At 46.0% G+C, this 21,602-nt stretch overlaps 2 protein-coding genes across 33 annotated transcripts in view; one reads left to right on the top strand and one right to left on the bottom strand.

Moving 5' to 3' along the window:
* Nucleotides 1–1,698, top strand: part of rasal2 (RAS protein activator like 2) — a 70,649-nt gene extending 68,951 nt beyond the window's left edge. For 5 of the 6 annotated variants that reach the window (XM_030115716.1, XM_030115714.1, XM_030115713.1 and 2 more), the window contains one exon: nucleotides 1,087–1,698. In XM_030115716.1, the coding sequence (XP_029971576.1) occupies nucleotides 1,087–1,254 (168 nt within the window). In that variant the 3' untranslated portion in view covers nucleotides 1,255–1,698. Of the gene's footprint in view, nucleotides 1–75; nucleotides 107–1,086 lie in introns of all 6 variants that reach the window. The other variant, XM_030115715.1, reaches the window with a different exon arrangement.
* A 113-nt stretch (nucleotides 1,699–1,811) lies between these two features.
* Nucleotides 1,812–21,602, bottom strand: part of dlg1b (discs large MAGUK scaffold protein 1b) — a 101,502-nt gene continuing 81,711 nt past the window's right edge. For 9 of the 27 annotated variants that reach the window (XM_030115719.1, XM_030115726.1, XM_030115729.1 and 6 more), the window contains 19 exons: nucleotides 21,104–21,154; nucleotides 19,074–19,198; nucleotides 18,170–18,339; nucleotides 17,712–17,848; nucleotides 17,432–17,576; nucleotides 14,168–14,297; nucleotides 13,106–13,292; nucleotides 12,888–12,990; nucleotides 12,561–12,675; nucleotides 12,262–12,438; nucleotides 11,991–12,057; nucleotides 9,678–9,777; nucleotides 5,614–5,655; nucleotides 4,756–4,806; nucleotides 4,571–4,672; nucleotides 4,304–4,476; nucleotides 4,120–4,229; nucleotides 3,957–4,048; nucleotides 1,812–3,753 (listed from right to left, as the gene is read on the bottom strand). In XM_030115719.1, coding sequence (XP_029971579.1) covers nucleotides 3,647–3,753; nucleotides 3,957–4,048; nucleotides 4,120–4,229; nucleotides 4,304–4,476; nucleotides 4,571–4,672; nucleotides 4,756–4,806; nucleotides 5,614–5,655; nucleotides 9,678–9,777; nucleotides 11,991–12,057; nucleotides 12,262–12,438; nucleotides 12,561–12,675; nucleotides 12,888–12,990; nucleotides 13,106–13,292; nucleotides 14,168–14,297; nucleotides 17,432–17,576; nucleotides 17,712–17,848; nucleotides 18,170–18,339; nucleotides 19,074–19,198; nucleotides 21,104–21,154 — 2,184 coding nt within the window. In that variant the 3' untranslated portion in view covers nucleotides 1,812–3,646. Of the gene's footprint in view, nucleotides 3,754–3,956; nucleotides 4,049–4,119; nucleotides 4,230–4,303; nucleotides 4,477–4,570; nucleotides 4,673–4,755; nucleotides 4,807–5,613; nucleotides 5,656–9,366; nucleotides 9,401–9,677; nucleotides 9,778–11,990; nucleotides 12,058–12,261; nucleotides 12,439–12,560; nucleotides 12,676–12,887; nucleotides 12,991–13,105; nucleotides 13,293–14,167; nucleotides 14,298–17,431; nucleotides 17,577–17,711; nucleotides 17,849–18,169; nucleotides 18,340–19,073; nucleotides 19,199–21,103; nucleotides 21,155–21,602 lie in introns of those variants that run through there. The other 18 variants (XM_030115721.1, XM_030115731.1, XM_030115734.1 and 15 more) reach the window with 10 other exon arrangements.

The raw sequence follows: 21,602 nt of genomic DNA, 5'->3' as shown, positions 1-21,602 counted from the left end.
CGCTCGGCTCGGCTCGGGTTCAGACAGGTCAGAGGTCAACTCTCCCGCCTCTCACCGTGTCTCCACTGATTTCAGGTCAGTAACGGATGTGAAATAAACCCATCAGGCAAGTAACTGTAGCCCCGCCCCCTCCCCCTCCCCCCCTCCCCCCACACGCTGGTTTTCAAACAAACTTTATTTGACGAGTACAAGCGTCAACACGCTTCACACCTGTTGGAGCAGCCAATCACAGAGCAGCAGCAGCAGCAGCTTGGCCCTGCGGCGCCCCCTGCTGGACACGGCGTGCTGGCGTGTTGCGCTCTGAGCTGCTGCTTTTTATTTGTTTGGCTGCAGATCTTCCTCCTCCTCCTCTTCCTCACTCCCTCTGAAGCAGCACAGCTTCCTGTTGACAGGACGTCCGCAGGGCTCCGCTCAGGTCCACTCAGACGTTTCCCTTTTTTTTTTTTTTTTTTTTTTTTTAATTTCTGGCTGTTTTTTTTTTTTTTTTTTTTTTTTTTTTTTTTTTATTCCTTTATTTTGGCCTCGTCTTTTTATGTTTTCGGCTGCTGCCCTCAAACCTCCCGTTAAACTCTGCCGCCGTCGGGTCAAAACCACGCCGCCACCGATCATCGACTCCCGCAGCGTTTGAACATCCAGGATGTTCAATGAGAAACACGTCAGAGCCTCGGATGCTGAAGTTGTCCTCTGGAGCGTCTCTAGAGAGAAACATCCCACTTATAACCTTCTAATTCGGCAAAGAAGCTGCTTTTAACTGTAAATTTGAGTCCAAAAGTAAATACTTCGAGGTTTATGAATTTGTATTTGTCATGCCGATGGAATCTTTATCTTCTTCGTACAAATATATGAATAAATGTCGCGAGTCAATAGTTTTTACAAATAAGGTGCTAAATTAGTAGTTTGAGTCTGAATTCTGAGGACAATTCAGGTTCTTCTTCATCACATTCTCCACCTCAACATTCCTGAACTTTATAAAGTTTTTTTTTCCTCTCGAAGTGGTTTTGAGCCGACCGTTGCTTCTCGCCCCCTACAGCCGTCACTCTGACTTCATGCCCCGCCCCTTTTCCCCTGTGTGTTCTGTCCAATCAGGAGAAGCGGATCGGCTCTCTGGACGCGGCCAACTCGCGGCTGATGCTGGCGCTGGCTCAGGTGAAGGAGCGCTACAGCACGCCCAGCCTCCGCAACGGCCTGTCGCCTAGCAACCCCACCAAGCTGTCCATCACCGAGAACGGCGAGTTCAAGAACAGCAGCTGCTGATTGGTCCCGCCGGGGCCGGAGGGGGGGCGGGGCTTCAACTAGATTTAAATATGGAGAGTCTATAAATGTGTGTGTAAATACTGAAGTTTGACCTGTTCAGTGTACAGAGTGTGTGTGTGGCTGAGAGAGAGTGTGTGTGTGTGTGTGCGCGCGTGCGCTGCGTCATAGAAGCACAGTGAGGAAAAAAACCAAAAACAGAAATTTACATTTTCTAATAGAATTTTTTATGGATTTTATTTGAAGCTTCTGGTTTTTATTGATTTCCTTTTGAGTGGATTTTTTTTTGTTTTTTTGTTTTGCTGTTTCCGGTTTTTTTTTTTTTTAACCTGATAACTCGTTTTCGGGTTTTAATTTATTCCTCCCCGTCGTGTTGCTGATCTACTGAACAGACTCCTGGAGGATCCGTCTGCTGTCACAAGTTCAAATAAAAGCTGCCTGAAAGTCCTACCGCCGTCTAGCGTTTCCATGGAAACCGAAAACTTCCAACTCTTTTTGAACTCCTGCATTTTACAATTCTGATGTAGAAAACACAGCAGATCGGGATGGAATCTTCACACTTCAGAGGCGGGTTTTCTTGTTAAGATTTTTATTATGCTTAAAAAAGAAAATTAAAAGACAGAGGAGGTGGTGATTGAAGAAAAAAAGAAAAAATATATATATTCATATTCAAATATCTTTATACTTTTTCTATTCATATATGATTAACAATGCAAAGAAAATAATTCCCGTAGTAGTAGTGCTTAAGTAAAGTTCAATATAGACTTTTATTATAACAAAATAGGCAGTTTACCGAGAGGGTTAAATATCTGTCAAAATCTCATTGTACAAGAATCGACACTGGCGGACGCCCGGAGCTGGCAGCTCGTCTCCGGGCGCGTCCTCGCCCGTCACATGATCGACATCGTTTCCGTGGTAAGACACTGACGATGCTGTCGGACGTCGCCGTGACGTCCGGCGGGGTTCCGGCTGACGCCGGAGGGCGCCGACACGACATCAAACGCACCCAAAACACGACGGAGGAAAGGTTTTAATTATGTCAAGAGAAAAAAAAATATGACTGAGCACGAAAAGTAGTTTGTAATTAAATAAGAGCATCCTTATTAATTTAAAACTAAGATCATTCACTCGTAATAAAAATACACTTTATATAGTAAAATAACTGTCCATTCTTGTGATTTGATTTAAGCTTTTATACCATCGTAACAAAAATATGTTTAATGATTTATTAAATATTTATCTTTATACTTACTGAGAAAAGTACTCTAGTTTGGGTTTAATATAATACTCTATTTGTTAAATTTAGTATTTTCCTTTGTTATAGTCTTAAAAAAACCTGTGATCACAGTGATATTTCTACTTTTCATTCAGCAGAAACACTAAAGTGATTTTTGTTTCACCTATTAGTATAGAGGATCTTCAATCTCATTTGAGGCAGTTTTATTTTCTGTGTAATAAAATAATGCTTTAATAGTTTTATAGTAGTTTTTCTAAGTAAAGATAATATCGGCTGTCTTCCTTTGGTCATTGCACTGAACTTTAATCGCTCTGAGTTTATATTTGTCTATTTCTTCTGGCTGGTTTCAATATTAAAGTGACTTGTGTGAGAAATGGAAATATTTCCGGAGCGCAGTCACATTTTTTCCCTCTCTCCAAAAAACTTTTTAAATTTAATTGTTGGATTAAAAACATCCTTTATAGAGACTCACAGTTCTCAATAAGCTATTTAATGAGTGTTGGTGCTGTTTGGTGCGGCGCCCTCCAGTGTCAGAGCAGGAACACTGCAGCGTCTCCACGACGTCCGGCGGCAGTGAGGAGCAAAACAAACTTAATGTGAATCAAGTAAAAAAAACAAAAAAACAAAACCTACAAGAGAAAAATCGATGAAATGAGCGCAGAAACTGAGGAGAAAAGCCGTGACGTCAGACGCTGAGGTGAAGGGGCTGATGGGAAATAAACGGGGAATAAACTGACATGCTGTTAAAGCTCAAACGTGCAAAGTTTTGCTTTTTGTGTCTCCGCTCCCTCCGGCACGACGGACGGACGCTGCCTGAGACTGAAACTCCGTCCACCGGCTCACCTCACAGGACAAAAACAAACAAACGAACAGGGGCGGGGGGGGGGGAGGGGGGAGGGGAACCCACAAAGAAAAAAACAACAGAAAAGGTGGGATCTGCTTCGTACGCTTCAGGGTGTCGCTCTGTCCTCGTCTTCTGAAGTTCTCCTCCCTTAAACATTAAGGAGCTGTACCAGAAGTCCTCAGACTCTCCGTGTGCTTTACTCTGCCCGAGTCCTCGCCAGGCAACAGGAGGGGGGAGGGGGGAGAGGGGGGGGCTCTTCCTTCGAAATGAAACAAACTGAACCTAAAGACGAGGAGTCATCGGGGGGGGGGGCTTCATAACTTCTCCTTGGACTGAACCCAGATGAACGGACCCGACTGCTCCTCGATGATCTGCTTCACCTGCTCGTAGATCTCCTCCAGGGTGTCGCCCTGCACGATGGCTGCACGCGCACACACACACACAAACACAAACACACACAGTTCTTCAGTTTTGGTTGAATTACTGCAGCTGTCACATTGATGCTGTCCTGGTTTTACTGCAGCAGTGTTCAAAGAAGTCTGTGCTGCCCCCTGACGCCCTGCAGGGGGCAGCACAGCTCATCACTGATAAAACCCCCAGAGGAAGCAGAGCAGGAGACCTCACCTGTGAAATGCTCTGTGAACTCCTGCTCCAGCTTGGTGGCTCGGTCGAAGGTTTTCCTGCCCTGCTCCTCCGTCAGACGCTTGTTCATCTCCCTGCAGGAGGGAAACCGTCAGAAAACGCAAAGCCCTTCCTGTACGGCAACGGCCGGCGAGCCGGGACTCACATGATGTTCTCCACAGACTTGGGCTTGATGAAGATGGCGATGGGGTGGAGCAGAGCCAGCTGGAGCCTCTTGATGGCGTTCCCCGACACGTCCAGGATGCAGTGCTTCCCCTGAACCCGGCACAGAGAAGAGACGTGAGCGCGAGCCCAGACGCCGCTGGAGCGGCGGCGCGGCAGTGCGCTACCTTCTCGGCCACCTCCCGGACCGACTGCACGCTGGTGCCGTACAGGTGGTTGTTGTACTGCCCCGCCTCGATGAACTTGTGGTCCTGGATGTCTTTCTCCATCTGCTCCCGCGACACCATGAAGTGGTAGTCTCTGCCGTCCACCTCGTAGTCCCGCTTGGGCCGGGTGGTGTCTGAGGGACAGAGGGGGACACGGCCAGCTGCAGGGGACACGTCCTCATCTCACACACACACACACACACACACACACACTCCACAGAGCCTTACGGGGAACGCAGGATCCAAACTTGTCGGGGAACTCGGAGATCAGGTCGTCGTTGATCCGGTCCTTCATCGGGCCAAGGATGATGACGGGACGCGTGTAGTTAACTGTCAGAGAGGAAGGACCGTCTGTGAGGTGAACACACGTGAACACACACACACAGACACACACACAGACACACTAGACTCACCTTCCTGCTGGACGACGGGCTCGTAGGACAGAACGTATTCCTCCTGGCCGCCTGGAAACACAGACACAGCGTCCTCAGAGCCGAGTGACGACAAGTCCAGCAGCACAACGATGGGGGGGGGGGGGGGGGGGGGGGGGCTGGTGCATTATGGGAGGAGAGTGATGGGAGCTGGCGTCTCACTCCGGATCAATACAGCATTAATGTGATTCCAGACGACTGCAGCAGCTTGACCTTCACCAGGTCAGAGGTCAGCCTCGTCCTGGTTTGAACTGAACTCTGAATGACTCCAGCCGTCGCTTCTACTCCGGGTTTGTCTCTGTGTTGCGGCACTTTAAGGGATTTTCCCAAAACTTCTCAGACTCCCTTATTTTTCAATGTGATTCAAAGTGTCGATTTTAATCAAACGGCTGAGACGAAAACCAGTCCATGCTGATAAATCTTCACTCGTGGCTGAAGCAGAAGATCTTCCATTTAAAGTGTTTTAACCAGCAGATCTCACAACATGCAAATCTGGAGAGTGACTGATGATTCGGACTTGATGTACAAATGTTCGCTTCAGACTTCAGAAGAGCTCAGCTCTACTGTCAACGGGAGCTGAAGATCAGCGGCGGCGTGATTTAAGAAAGGAGCTGAATCCTTCAGAAACATGTGAGCGTCTCCTCCAGACTCCATGCAGCAGTGAGGAGAAGCGAACAGGCGCAGGCGGCGTTCAGGAGCGTTAGCAGCTTCAGAGTCAGTGTGTGAGGCCATGCTGATCTGTGTGCGTGTGTGTGTGCGTGCGTGCGCTCATCAACCACATCAGTGAGGGGAGTTAGCGGTTAGCGTCGTTAGTGCTTTCCCGTCGATTGTCACACTTACGGTAGCTACTCTCACTATCGCTGGCGTTAGACGTCACGTGTTCTGAAAACACAGCAGAAGACAGAGAGGACAGGCCGGGTCAGCCGGGGGGGCGGGGCGGACCGGGACGGGGGGGGGCAGAACCGCCTTTCACTGATGCTTCTGCCCCCCTGAGACATGAGCGACGCCTGAAAATCTGAGGCACAATAACTTTCCCCCCCGACTTCATGTGAGTCGTCAAAAACCCCGGAGGAGAGCCGGCCGGAGTCCAGCAGAACCGGAACACACTCCAGTCTGACTACACTGCACGACGCCTCAGACAACGAGACACACACACACACACAAACACACTTCAACTGACCAACAAAGTCACTTTACAAGCAAACAATTATCTGGACAACAGGAAAAAGCTTTTAACAACCTGACGGCAGCTTCAAGAGCAAAAAAACAAGCAAAAACCCTGATTTACTAGCATCATTTTTCCCAGCACGATCCAACATTTTAGTGAAAAATCTCAATAGCAGGTTCAAAGACATAAATCCAAAACTGGTAGGGGTGTGACGAGACACTCAGCTCACAAGACGAGACAAGATCCCCCTTTACTTTTGAGATAATATATGACTGGAGAAACAACAGTCACAAAACAATACGGGCGCATTTTGTGCAAAGGTCAAATGACGGAGCATCCTAAAATCCAAGTGGCAGCGTCCCCTGGAGACAGCTGTCTCTTTACAAACACATGCTATGAGGACTAAATAGAAGACATGTTTAAAATAAATGAGTTGGAGCTCATTGCTGAAAATGAATGGTTCAAAATACCAGTGGACACATGAAAAAAATTCAGTAACTCAGTAATTCTAGGAAGTTTGATAGCTGTAATAGCTAATGAAGAATTTTCTATTGATTATTGATAAGGGTATGAATAATTGTAAAAAAAAAAAGAAAAAAAAAGGCGCTTCTTATACATCATCTTATCAACTTTTGGAAAATGTGTGTATTATACCTTGCAAATAAAATGAAATAAACTTCTTTCTTGACTAAAAGTAACTTTGAGCCTAAATTTGCCTGAAATAAGAATAATTTCGGGGTTGTGTGTGCAGTCACAGGACATCATGAGGACGACTCCAAATAATGCAGTTCGTACACCAGCCCTTTAGAGGGCGCTGTGACTCTGGAACGCTACCAGAAATACACCGGAGAAGAAGGCTCGCAGCGGCGCACACTGCTGCGCTCTGTGAACAAACGCAACACAAGAAGAGAAAACTTAATTACACTGACAAACACCAGAAGCTTCTGCGGGACGCTGGGAAGACGGATTTAAAAACTGTATTTTCAAGCATTCTGGTCGTTTTTTCCCGTCCGCGCTACTCCGTCAGCTGTGCTTACAGTCTGATAGGCTTCTGCCCGCGTGACAGCTTTTCACCTAAACGAGAAATCTCGTCATGATTTAATCTCGCGAGATTTCGTCACACCCCTAAAAACTGACTAAAAGCATCGGAGCTTCTAAAGCAGAGGAAGAACCATTTATTTCTAATGTATGATGTTTTAAGGGAGATATTTTATTTAAATATTTTGTTTAGAAGCAGGTTTTACAAAACACAATTCTGAGCTCTAGATTTTCTGACTGTTCAGCTGGATCAGATAAAATTAGAAGTTTTTAAAGACTGAAATATGGCGTCATTTTAGTGCCAAAATTCCGCGCGCAAAAAAATCATAATCGCGCACAGTTAAACCACTCTCTGTGCGCTCGCGGTCACTTTTTACGCGCGCGACATCACTTTTTGTTTGCGTGCGAGCTCTTTCTGCGCGCGCGGTGACATGTCTGAGCTGTCTGCTCGCGCGGTGGTGTTGAGTTTTGGCACTCAGGGGGCGGGCTTTGAGTTGACGCCACTCAACCCCCCTCTCCTTTGTGATTGGTTGCTCTAAACTTCTACTGTCTTCAAATGGGTCTATTACTTTTGTGACTTATGAAACTTATCAACATATCACCTGCTCAAAACAAAGGGAAAAAAAAAGCAAAAGTACTTCACTGATCCTGGCATAAAATCAAATGAAATCTGAGAGAGAGGGAAAAAGACAGAAAAAAAGGAGAAAAAATTAACTATAAATGTAGGATAGGTATAATTGAATAACAGATATAAACTAAATAACATAATTAGAGTTTAAATATCATTTTAAGACAGATATAATCAAATAACAAATATAAACTAACAGATATGAATTAGATAATTTACATATAAATCTAAGACTTAAATAAATAACAGATATACACTAGCAGATACAAATTAAATGTAATTAAAAAAAATCTAAGACAGATTTATAATTAGATGAATAACAGATATACACTAACAGATATAAATCAAATATAATTTACATATACATTTCAGACAGATAGCCTTGATGGCTCCATGAAAACGTTTTTATTCCTTCTTTCTCCCCCCAGGAAACAGCCAGGTCTCCTCCACAGTAATCAAATCACTGTATGGAGGTTATGTTATGTGAATTTTACTCCTCAATTTTCCAATTCTGCCGCCAAACGATGACTACCCGCCCTACTTAACCTCTGATTGGCTCTGACCGGAAGACAGTAGACGTTTAGAGGAACCAATCACAAAGGAGAGGGGGGTTGAGTGGCGTCAACTCAAAGCCCGCCCCCTGAGTGCCAAAACTCAACACCACCGCGCGAGCAGACAGCTCAGACATGTCACCGCGCGCGCAGAAAGAGATCGCGCGCGCACAGAAAGTGATGTCGCGCACGTAGAAAGTGACCGAGAAAGTGAAAGTGAAAGTGAAAGTGACCGAGAGGCATCGCGAGCGCACAGAAAGTGGTTTAACTGTGCGCGATTTTAATTTTTTTGCGCGCGGAATTTTGGCACTAAAATGACGCCATACTGAAAATCCAAATTTCTCAAAGAAGAGCTAAGAACGAAACTCATTCATCACTATCAATATGTGAAAAGCGTGAAAATAGTGCATCTGAAGACAAAATAAAAGTAAAGAAATGTGTAAGATGTGTTTTCTTGTTTTCTATTTTTTTTTTATGCTGCACTTTGTTTCCAGCTCTGAACACCAGTTTGTCCTCCAGCTGAAGATTTTCGATGTTTGGTGCAGAAAATTTCAACGAAGAAGAAATTCTGAATGAACAGAAGAAGAAGAGAAAGGAACTTCAGTGTTTTAATTTCTCTCAACAGCGTCATGATGAAAAATGTGGATCTATCAGATAATTCACAAGATTTACAGTATTCAGTTTTTTTCCCCCTCTGGGAGATTGTGGGTAAAATCAGAGACGAGAAGAAGATGCAGCAGACAAACACCACAGAAGAAGAAATGAGCTGATGAGCCCGACACCCTGACAGTGAAGCACTCTGAAGGATCCACCGAGATCTGCCAGGAGGAGGAGGAGGAAGAGGAGGATGGAGGGACAGACTGTCCACCAGCAGCAGCTTCACCCTCTCCAGACCTCCACATTTTCTGAAGTTTAATGACAATATTCCAGGACCTGAAAAACTAAACCTGTTTTAAAACGAAGATAAAAAGCCTGAAGTCTCACCGCCCGGTTCTGTCACAAACTGAACCGCCTGTTCCAACAAGCACTGCAAACTGGGAACATGGTTTCTTCTGGGGTTTGCATGTTCTCCTCACGTTTAACAACTGTCACTAAGAGCAAAATAAAAACACGTCCACTGGACGCGGCTGACAGAGGAAGCTGGTGGACACAGAGAGGATGATGGGAGTTTTTTTTGGAGGGGGGTGAGATGGGGGGGGCAGACTTACTGTGGCCTTTGGACAGCATGTCGTCGCTGTTGTCCTGCAGTCAGCAGAGCCGAGTAAACAAGGAGGACACAAAAAACAACAACAACAACAACCACAAGGAGACAGAGTTACTGCGTTAGAGCGACAGACGCAGCCGGGCCGCACGGCCGCAGGGCTGCCCGCCACGCGCCCTGTCGCCGTGACGACCGGCGTGCGTGCAACACGCCGCCGCCAGCTGATCTCTCGTCCTTTCGCCGGCTGTTCCGGAAAGACCCCGCCCCCCCCAGCCCTCCCACCCCCCGCTCAGACAGACGCGGCGCTCTTGTACTTACGGTCAACGTCGCTGGTCTCCTGCTCGCTCGCCTCTTTGCTCTTGTAGAACGGAAACTTTCGGGAAAAGAGGTTCTTTTTACGCTTGTCATTGAGAGACTGCTGAGGAAGAAGAGGAGGAAGAGGAGGAGGAGGAGGAGGGGTGATGATGGAACAAAAAACAAACGATAAAAGAGGAGGAGAAACGGGCGATGAGGAGGTCTGACGACCAGAAGCTTTCTGTGTGTGTGTGTGTGTGTGTGTGTGTGTGTGTGTGAGCCTGACGATGGACAACTTAAAGAAATGGCTTTCAAAGTTAGGAAAATAAAACGTTTGAGGTCATTTTTGGGAAACAAAAAGTTTCAGGAACTAGTGATTATTAAAAAAAAAAAAAAAAAAGCCTGAAAACTTGACTCATTCAGTAAAAACGTTTTGTGTCAAAATTTAAATAAAACTACCAAAAAGCATTCAAATGGACTAAAAATACTCCTGACTCCAACTTTCCTGATTCAAGTGGTTATTCTGGTATTCATGTTTTTAAAATGTTCAGACTCAATCTTGACTTGGTCATTTGTTGCACTGTCTGCTCCTAGCATCTTAAAAATGTTACTGAATTAATTAGCTGTTAATTCAAAGTGCGTTTGTGTGTGTGCGTGTGTGTGCGTGTGTGTGTGTGTGTGTGTGTGTTCAGACTGAGCCGTTCACTCAGTTTTCACCTGAACACACTGAACCTGTAGACTGAGCGATGTGGAACTTTCAGAGTGTCAGAGGCAACAGTGAAGGGAGGAGGAGGAGGAGGAGGAGGAGGAAGATGATCAGGCTGATGACATGCAGGGAAACGGCAGCTAAAAGCCGAGGGAAGCTACGAGCTACGCCCGCTGATGGAGCTGTGATTCCTGGGTGAGTTTGTGTGTCTTCATGCTGCTCCTCTTTACGAGTTGAGCAACAAAAACATGAAATAATCCCCATGAGGTGGAGACAGATTATTTTATTAAACAAAACCAATATTTGTTCTCTCGTTCTACTGGTGTCGGTGTGACGTTTCGCTCTGAAACTGAAAGCGATTCCAATCGGTGCAGATTTGGCTTTCCTATAAACACTGGCAGCTGTTTCAGCGTCTGTCTGCAGAGCAGGAGGCGAGACGGAGGGTCAGACCGCATGCTGCACATCACTGAGGAGGAGGAGGAGGAGGAGGAGGAAGAGGAGGAGGAGGGGGTGAGTGGTGAGGATGAGGAGGAGGAAGGCTTCTGTGAGCAGGAGGCAGTCAGACGTCAATGTCAAGCGTTTCACTCTGTGAGGAGGCGCGGCGGGGGCGGGGCATTGGGGGGGCGTGGCATGCATGTGTGGAGCCCCGCCTTGCTTCCTCCTCGTTACGTCTGTTAGAGCGGAGGGGCGGGGCTTGCAGTGGGCGGAACGTGGCGACGCGTGTTAAGGCGGCACACGGATTTAAAATGTTTTTACGGTGAGTGGGAGGGGGGGGGGGCGCTGCTGCTGCCGCTGCGGTTTGGAGAAGAAGAAGAACGTCGCACAGATCGACGACAGCATGCTGTTAAACTGGCTCGCCGGTTTAGTCGCACATTAGTAAGTGGAGATCAGGTGGCTGCGGCGCAAAAACACACACTTCATCTTCACAGTCTGACAAGAAACCACCAGGAAAGTCTCTGGCAGCTGAGATCATGCAACCAATCAGAGCGGCAGACGCTGCAGGCTGCCTGCTGCAGAGCCTGCAACCCTCTGGAGCTGCTGGAATAACCTCCACACTTTCTTCTGTCATTCATCAAATTCATACTTTTAAAGTGACGACACTTTAAAATGTTTACAAAACCGCATTTCTTTTTATGTTTTTTTTTTTTATGTAATGCATAGTTTTGTTGTAAATTTATCGGACTGAAATTGTTCTGCAGGTTAGAACCAGCTGCATGTGTGTTAATTCATCAGGTCCTGTAAATGGAGCAAAAAGGTTTTGATCCAGAGTGACGTTTCATATATTATCTAATCACACGCTGAGCTTTACATGGTTTTCTCAGGAGAGACTTCTGTGGATTATCTCTCTTTATGATAATGCTCAATAAAGTGAGCTCTTGTCCTGAGGGGGAGTCTGAACTGCCCCATAAAAAACTAACTTTTTAAGATTCTTAAAAACTCCTCAGAATCGGTTCTGATGTTGATCAAAAAGGATTCCCGCTGTTTGGAAAATATTTCATCATTAAAGCTGCGATCGGACTCCGGTTCAGCTCCAGAGGGTTCAGACGGTTCTGTCAACGTCAAACGGTCTCATTTTCTACCGTGAATATTTAATATAATGAATATACAGTGGGACAGACTGGAGGACTCACCCCTCGGTCTCGAGACTTGGCGTTGAACTTGACCGTCTTTAACCTCGCCCTCTCCTTCTTCTCCACCCTGGTCAGAGGTCAAACACAAGGTCAAAGCTCTGCCGTCACATCAACCTGCAGCAGAACCTTCATCTGACGGCAGCAGAATAGCAATCTAGCTTTAAAGACCAAAACACGAAAGGTTTGAAATGTTTCACTTTTTGTGTCACGAATGTAAAACATATGAAGCTTCAGAATAAAAAAACAAACTAGAGTGAAAATTGTGTCTGACCGCCTCTTGCTGGGGATGACTCCGACCTCCTCCACCTCCCCCTGTGCCGTCAGCTGCCGGGCCTGCCACCACTCGTCGTCGGAGGCGTTCACCACGTGGAGGATGTCCCCGAACTTGAAGTTGAGTCCTTGACTGGGCAGACCGGAGTCTCTGGTCTTATCGTAGTCAAACAGAGCTCTGAGGCAAAAAAGATTCATTTACATTCATTCATTCATTCATTCACACAAAAGACTGAGAATAAACAGGGTAAGGTTGTCCGAGTTCCAGACAGTGCGGTGTGTCGAGCGGCGTCTCCTCACCTGACGTACAGCGACCTCTTCTGACTCGTCCGCAGAGACCCGGAGCCCGAGCTGATGCTGCTGTTCATCATCTGCTCCCGCAGGTCGTGGATCTTCGCCTCGAAGCGGCTGTACTCTGAAAATCACACCACAGCGTTCACTCGCAAGTTCAGCTCCAAGGGAAACCCACCGGTCAAATCAAAGCTGTTTCTGAGCTTCCACATTTCATTTTTAATTGAATCTTCGATCAGCATCATGCAGCAGTTCTCGACTCTCAGCTGAAAAATACTTGATGTCCGACTGAACCCTGCGGTAAACGGTGTTTCCAGTCATTCTCCTGAGTCTCACCCTCCGGCCTGTAGTGGGCGATAATGGTCACCGTCTGTCCGGCGTTCTTCAGCGCGGCGGCGGCCTGCTCGTGGGTGGCGTTGCGGAGGTCGACCCCGTTTACCTGGAAACAAAAAAAAAAATAAAGAGCACAAACCCCCAAAACTCGTAACAGCTTCCTAACACTGAGCTGAGGGTTCTGCCCAAAAACCCATTCTGACCCCTGAAGCTGGACGTACCGAGACGAGTCGGTCTCCTTTCCTCAGCTCTCCGCAGAGATCCGCCGGTCCTCCGGCGAGGATGAACGAGATGAAGATGCCCTCTCCGTCCTCTCCGCCCACGATGTTGAACCCCAGGCCCGTGGCTCCTCTGTGCAGCACCACCTTCCTGGGCTCCCTGTCGGACCACACACACACGTCACGTGACCTCACACACGCAGAAGAGACGCCCATCAAAACCTTCGCTTCTTCATTCGACCAAAGTCTTTTCATCACAGAATTATGGGGGAGAAATCAGTCGGTTAATGTCTATTCGGTTGCAAGTTACAGCAACTTTCACGGTTAGTGTCTGTCTTGGTCTCTGTATCCAGGAACCACACTCAAGGTCAACGCCAGCAGCACAATTATGCAACTCATTTCCACTTAGTGATCTAAATATTGAAGAATAACCAATCAATGGGAGCGTTCAGTTTCATTACATCTGGGTTTAACTCTTGGTAACTTCAGCTCCACCCGTTAATAAATCCCCGGATGCAACTTGGAAACCTCACTGCAGAGGAGCAGAGGGCAACCACATCCTGCAGCTGCATGTTCGGACCAGCAGAGGGCAGAATAGCTGTGGTGCAGCATCAAACTACAGTTCAGCTCTCTTCAGTGAGGAAATCATCCATATCTGTTTTGGGGAGGGAAAACAGCTTATCCCTTCCATCCAGGACTTAGACAATCACTATCAGAGAATGAGTTTAAAGTTTGTTTAAATATCTTTCCAGAAGAATTTGTTGAGCTTCTCTGCATCCTGGTAAAATACGTATTAAGCTCATTATATATTACAGCCATATCGCTCAAATGGATGAAAAGTCAGAGCAATAAAACATACAATCTGTGATCAAACATGGAAAAAGTTTCTCACAGTACAGTGCACCACTTCTTATTGGTTCTCAATCAACTATTCCGCTTCTCCCTGGTACTGAACCAGATCCCTTCTGTCTGCAGGGATCAATGCTGCTCATAAATCAGCAAAAATAATAAATCTGAATCTCAAAACCTTCCGTCAGATGTGAATGTCTGTGTGTGTGTTCTCACCGGGTGACGTCGTCATCTCCCAGCATGCTCTTCGGTGTCGGAGAGTAGCGTCCCGAGGATGCCGGCAGAGGAAGGGGCTGGCTCAGGAAGTTTGGGGGGCTGATATGGTTCTCCATGTGCTGGGAGTACGCTGAGAGAGAGTAGAAGAAGAACACTCAGTCTGACGAGCCTGGCACTTCCTGTGAGCTGCGACGGGCAGCGGGGTGTGTGTGTGTGTGCGTCTCTGCTGTCAGGCTCCTGTTACTGTCTGTTTGGATGGGGCTGGCTGACGCTGCAGGGGGCCGTAAAACTAAACTATTAGAAACCGAAGCTGCTCTGAGCTGGAGACGTTCACCTGACGCAGCTGGAGAAAGACTGGCAGCTTGAATGCCATATTTAAATTAATCATTTTAATGCTACAGCTGTTTTTATAAAAAGAGCAAGTATCAGAAAACGAAAAGACAAAATGAATAGATGTCTTTATATCACCGACTGCTGATAACCAGAATAGTTGCTGACATTTTCCATTTATTTAACTAATTCACTCATATTTAACTCAGGAAGTGTCTGCTTGGTTGACTGTTCCTCTGTGTAGTTCTGTCACTTAAATTGAGTCATTCAAAGAAGCTAAAACAAAAAGAGTCAGTTTTATGAACTTAAGGGCTAAAAAGTACAGATATCAGTTTTGAGGCAAATGGACTAAAAGTTAAAAGTCATCAAGAAATAAGCAAAATACCAAGACATTAAAAAAGTTTTTTCCTTGAAGGTACAGTGTAGTTTAAGAAGAGCTGCGGGTCAGTGTGGGTTTTCTCAGGATACCCCCCACAGTCCAAAACCACATCTGTGACTCTCAACAGTGGTGTGTGTGTGTGTGTCTGTGTGTCTGTGTGTGACCGTCTACTGAACAGGGTGTAAACTGACATCCTAAAACCAGATGAGGCAGAATAGAAGATGGATGAATGGATACAAAGTAACAAAAAAAAATTAATAAAAAAAACGCAGTGAAAATATCTTAGAAAAAGCTTAAAAGCACTTAGTCTGGTGGCAGTGCTGAGTTCAAGTATTAATACTACATTCATTTACAGATATGGGAAGAAATGAGCAGAATCACTTGGACTGGAAAGCATTCAAACTCTTCCAACATTTCCCAGAATTCCAGGCCTGGAAAACGTCTCTTTCAGAGAACTTTGATTGTACTGGGTATGGTCAGATGACTGAACCGGCATCTTGTTGATATTTAACCTCATTCATGCTTGGAGCAGCGGCGTCTTGTTCGGAACTTTCTCAGCCTTCTGGTCTTCAGACTAGAACAAAACACCATTTCAATTCTCTTCTTCGTGAGTTATCAGCAGCCACAGTGGGAAGTTCCATCAGAGGTTGTTGCAGGATTTAATAAATAAAGCTTTCCATGCGAGCTGTCAGAGATCACACACTCTGGCGGGATGTAATTCCTGTCATCCCAGTCTTTATTTGATGGGTCAGCTTAATGCAGCCAGTATCTGCAGCGGGGGATGATGGGATGGACGGCTGCGTCTGTTTTTGCCGCCGCGGTCGAGTCGGGGCACACTTAACAGAATTATTTCCCATTCATTACCTCTGGCTCAGGCCTCAGCTGTCCGCCGCGGCCGGACATCATTATACATATTGCCACGACGGCGGCGGCGGCGCTATGGGGAGCCCGACCCGCCGGAGCCCATCAAGCAGCTCAGCGCTCTCTGATTGGATTTGCTACTCGTCCTTCACGCGTCTCAACCTCAACGTGAGCGGCGGCAGCGGCGGAGGATGAGGAGGGGGTCTGTGATTACAAGCAGAGGCTGAAGCTCAGGGGGCCTGATGGCGTCCAAACGGCTTTCGGCCGACTTTAAGCGGATGAGATGCAAAAAAATGTGACGACCGTTTCACTGCTGAGAGCCAGCGTTCACACATGGCCCTGTGCTCGGAGACACAGATCAGAATCACAGTTTCTGCTCTTATAAGAACCGTTTGGCTGCAGTATTTCATTTTCCTGCGATCTGTGACATGTCTGCAGATAAAGTCAAACCTCATCAAAAATAAAGATTCTTGACTCTGTATTTGTTTTTTTCAGACTTCAATCATTCGGTCAAACGAACAAAAGTCAACAGGGAAGAAATAATCCACCCACCCAAACCTGGGTCTGAACATTAACCTGGCATCGCAACTAACAACCCAACTAACTCAGCAGAGCAGTAACAACAACGAGCCGCATGCCGGTGACAAATGAGGAATTAAAACAAAGAAAATGACTTCAAAGCTCCACTTTGAGCGCTCACGATTAATAAACTCCACAACAAAAAAGATGAAGCAACAACAAAATGTCTGTTTCATTTAGTAAGACCATAAAATGTGAACTTCATACCTTTACCCTACAAATTCAATTAGCAAATGCAAAATATGTTATTACGGCTTGAAATTCTGCCAGATTTACTTCACTGAAAAGCTATGAGATTAAAGAGTGCAGAAAATTCATGACTGTTATCAGTACTGGTACAAATTCTCTCAGCAGCAGTGGTTTCATGATGATAGAAACACTTTTTAAACTCTCCCCGCAAATGAAAGTCAAGATTTTGTCTGGCTGGTCGCAACTCCAATAATTTCACAGAACTGACGAACATGTCTGACCGAGAGGCCTTCACAAAACTCAAAGAATTTCTAATTTTCCTCAATTTCACCAAGAGTTAAAAACGCCCCTCAGCACTGAGGATCGTATTTTTACAGCGAAGCTGAATCTTCTATAAACGTGTGGTAACTCAGGCTCTCAGACATCACCCACTCAGAATCATGAGTCTCTCCGTCCAGATTAGTCTCCAAACAACCTTTGTCAAAGCTGCAGGTTTTTAAATGTGAAAATGATAAAGCGGCTGTAGCCTCTGTTTACATCCATCCGGCTGCAGACCGCTGTGATTTCGGCAGGTTTTGGCTTGTCGGCTGACATATTTTTCCAAAGCTGGGCAGGATGGTAAATCGGTCATGGCTGGATCGTGACGGGAGGAACAACAACAACGTGCTGCACCAAAGACAGGAATTCATCTCAAATCCAAACCAGCTTGTTCAAACATTTGTGCGGCGGGCTTTAAAGCCGGCGCCAGGCCGCTCCTGTTCCTGCTGCCTTCAGCTTCTGTTCAGCTGCTCTCGGTTTGTTGTGCGGTAAACCCGCGCGTCGCACGTCACTACTTTGTGAATGAGAATTCCTGAATACAACAGAATAATGAGGAACACGAGAAAAAATCAGATCGGCTGACTGTGGAATTTAAAGTCCTGACTCACAGTTGGTGAGGTCGGGTGGGGCGAAGCTGTCGTTCATGAAGACACTGTTGGGTTTAGCCACTTTCAAGTAGACCACGTCGGGAGTGTTTTTCAAGGCAGTGACGGCGTGTTCGTGGCTCACCTCCTCCAGGCAAGCACTGTTCACCTGCAGGCAACGGACAGACAGACGGGCAGCGGCTCAAGCAGAGACCTCAGGCCTCGTTTTTGGACTTGTTGCACATAAATACAGCATAAAACGGGACTGTGAACAATGATGGCGTCAAAGTGGTTGAGTTCTTACAGCCAATAGTTTGTCTCCAATCTGCAGCCTCCCGTCTTTATGTGCCGCTCCACCTTCGATGATCTTGGTGACGTAGATACTGTTGTCACCCGGGATGTGCTGGTTCCCGACTCCGCCCGCTATACTGAAGCCAAGACCTGCGACACACACCGGGAGGGCGTGGAGGATCAGTCCTGCGCTCATGTCGTCCAATTGATTACCATTAAAAACAACTCAAGTGCAACAGATTAATGCATTTCATTCATTGTAACAACCTGAAAATTCATGTTTGGAAATTGGACTGTGGGAAAAATTAAGCCAACCACTAACCTGTAACCATCTCATCTGGACAAGTAAATAGTGAAAATAGTTTCAAACACCAACATCAAGCTGACGTGAAAGAAAGATTACAAAGTCACCAAAAACAACCACAAAGACTCAGAGAACCGGACTCTGAAGAACTCAGGCTTCCTGTTTACCTTTGGGTCCCTTCACCAGCTTGATCTCCATCACTTTCTCAGAAACGGGTTTTCTCCTGCGGACGTAGAGCCGGACCAGAGAGCCCGCCTCCTTCAGCGCCTCCACGGCCCGGCTGTGGGTCACGTCCCGGACGTCCACCTCATTTACTCTCAGGATGACGTCGTTGACCCTGAAACACAGGAAGCACAAACCTGCCGGCCGTCAGTGCGCCGTCCCAGCTCCGGGTTCTAACCTCCTCAGTAATATGTCAGACATTTGTATGTTAAATTTATTTCACACAACTCAAATCTAAACCCTTAAAAAAAACCATACTTTAAGTACAAGAGAAAAGGAGAGGAGAGAGCAGATATGTTGGAGGAGGAGCTGTAACTGCTAAACCACATTTAAAAACACTCAAATGACCTTTTCCTCCCACTTTGATTCCCCATTTGAACTTGAGCAGGTCTGCCAGCACGAATACAACCAGTCGTCGCTGCGGTTAATGAGGCAAGCAGCTGAAAAAGGTGTAAGGAGTCAGAACTTTTCATCAGGCTGAAGGGAATCTGATCTGGGTCTGGATCCCACATCCCATCCTGTCCCACCATCATCAGACTCCACAGGATGCATTATGGATGGAGCGGTGACAGGCGGCGCGTCGCTGCAGGGGGTTCTGGGTATCGGAGGACACCGGCTCTGGCTGCACCCTTCTCATCGTACCCTGTGGTGCTCAGAGAGCCACCCCCCCCCTCATCAAGCTGTACGTCAGTGTGGAGACCCCCGTCATCCCAAGGCATTCTGGGAGTTGAAGTGTTCGGGGATCAACAGGGATCTTATTTTTATTGACTAATTAAACAACAAACCAAAAGCCATCGGTTTAGATTTCAGTTTATTTGCTCCTTTAACTCCTCATCACCACAGTCTCACCTGAGTCGTCCGTCCTGGGCCGCCGCTCCTCCAGGTATGACTTTAGTGATGAAGATACTCGGGTCTTCGCCGATGTGGGGGTTGTCGGTGCCGCCTGCGATGCTGAAGCCCAGACCCGAGTTTCCCTGAGACACCCGAAATGACCGATAAAAAAAAACCCAAAACAAAACGCACATTTAGAGTCACATGAAATGACAAACCCGTTTCCAGTCGACCATCAGCTTCACACAGAGGCCAGATCAGAAACATTTAGTTCCACCTGAACACCGGCGGCTCAGCTGGATTAATTCAGCGTTAATCTCATCAGTGCAGTCGTGTCACACTCACTCTGCTCAAAACAGCTACTGAACTGTTCGATGGTCTTCAGCCGTTTCCTCTGCGGCATTTATCAAAACCTGGCATCAGCGCCTTCAAAGTGATTAACTGACATACATCTATCAAAAGCCTGGCGTTGAAGGACTTAAGTGACTGGAATACAAGGTGTTTTAGCAGAAAACGTTTTATTTGCAGCGGCTGAATGTTAACGTCAGCACATTTATACAGTAGGTGGTGCATAAACAGGAAATCTTAAAATATTTCCTGAGTCACGTTTCATGTTTGTTCCATATATCACATGATTTCACATTTACTGATCAAAACAAGTTCTGGTTTGATTTTTCTGAGCTATTTTAGCTATTATGAAGGCATGTGTAATTTATTAGTCAAATATGAAGGGAACTACTAACTGTTACTAAATACATTCGGAGCAAGTTAGTAATGGATGAAACTAATAGCACCAACTTTTTATTACTTCTTCTTATCAACTCATTGGGATACTAAATAGAAAAATCCCAAGAATCCTCAGTAAAGCCTCCAGTTCATCGACATTTGCTCCCTGCAGTTCTAAATGAAACGACATTAAGGCGGATTTGTTATTTGGGGACGGCTGCATTGAATCTGAATATACAAGGAAAGTGTCATAAAAGATGGAGTCATATTCAAAGTTTAATTTTCAAGCTGCTGCTGTTGTGCCGAGTTCTGCATTACAACAAGGAGATGCTGGACATTTAATGGAATGTGTTTTACCTTTTTTAGATAAAAGCTGCAGTTTCTTAAAAAACAAGATTTTGTCTGTAAATGCGCGCGTCACCATCTTAGGTTTGGACCAACTCGGTATTTTCTGGAGTAGATGAAAATAGTAGGATTTCCATGTTCAAGGTGATAAATATATCAGCTGGTGCAAATTATGTGATGCTTAGCTTTTGATAGAGGAATCAGATCTCCAGGTTTGTGTGAAATCTTAAGCAGATGTAGGAAAAAAAAAAAAAATCTAGAGAGAGTGAGCATCAAAATTGTTTTAGTGAAGATTCTGTATATTTATTTCTGTATCTTAAATACATTTTTTAAATGTTTTCACATTACTGTATATGATAAAAGGGAAACTGCAATTTTAAGCACCTGTAGCAGCTTCAAGCTGTGACATTTAAATAAAATACGAGTTTGGAAACACGTCTTTGCTTCTGCGACCAAACAGCAAGGCCTGCAGCTCCTGTGCGACTCAGCTGGCAGTGATGTGTTTTGTTTTGTTTACGCTGCACTGATGATAATTTGCACTTGAAGAAGCACAGCTGAATTAGGTCGACAACAAAGGAGGCTAGACGATAATGATATAAAAAGATAATACCACGGGCAGGATAAAACACAGCTGCATTAAAAGAAACTGTGAGAGGATAACAAAAGCACCGCTATGGCGGAGATCACTTGGTGTGTCCTAATTTCACCAAAATCCAACCAGACATTCAGACTGAAAGTCCTGCAGGTTGTGAAAAGGACGCGCTCTGGAGTCTGGAGGAAGTCGTGGGGATGACATGCACAAAAGTGAGGCGACAAAGTCAGAGACAGAGCGGCGGCTGTCGGCTGCGTCGCCGCCGTGAGTTATGGACTGCAGCTCGGTTATGTCGCTCGTAAAGACACGGCAGAGTGAGGGCGAGTCAATCTGCTAACAGCACGGACGTGATGGAAAGTGAAGATTACAGAGAAGACAGTCTCACCCTCTCCAGCGTGATCTCCTCGTACTCATAGTCAGCCTCCGTCCCGTTCACCTGCACACAGAACACTGTCAGACGAGTGGAACACACACAAGAAAAATTAACTTATTTTACGCAGCTCCGAAACGAGCCCGTTGCGTCCAGTTCCAATCTACGTGAAAAACGCCAACATGTGGCCTTTGTTCAATCCGTGGCTGTGGGAGGCTTGTCAGCAGACGCAGCTCACCTGGGCTTCCTGTTTGCCTTTCTGTTTGTAGTTATGTATCCTGTGTGATTTGGTATGAATAAATATCTGGGTTTTTACTTACTTCCCCGCCTAATCTCTCTCCAATGAGCTGGTCTGTGATGTTATCAACCAGCAGTAAACCGTCAATACTCAGGAAATGACAAAGAACATTCACCATCCAATGCACCGGGGAAGAGGCATTAAAGGACTGATTTAACAACAGAATCGCTACTCTGTTTGAAAACACCTCTAATCATCAGAGAACTTTGTGCAATT

Source organism: Salarias fasciatus, chromosome 18 (genome assembly GCF_902148845.1).
Source record: "Salarias fasciatus chromosome 18, fSalaFa1.1, whole genome shotgun sequence".
Classification (NCBI taxonomy): Eukaryota; Metazoa; Chordata; class Actinopteri; order Blenniiformes; family Blenniidae; genus Salarias; species Salarias fasciatus.
Note: the sequence above shows the minus strand (reverse complement) of the source record. Positions and strands in the feature narration are given on the sequence as shown.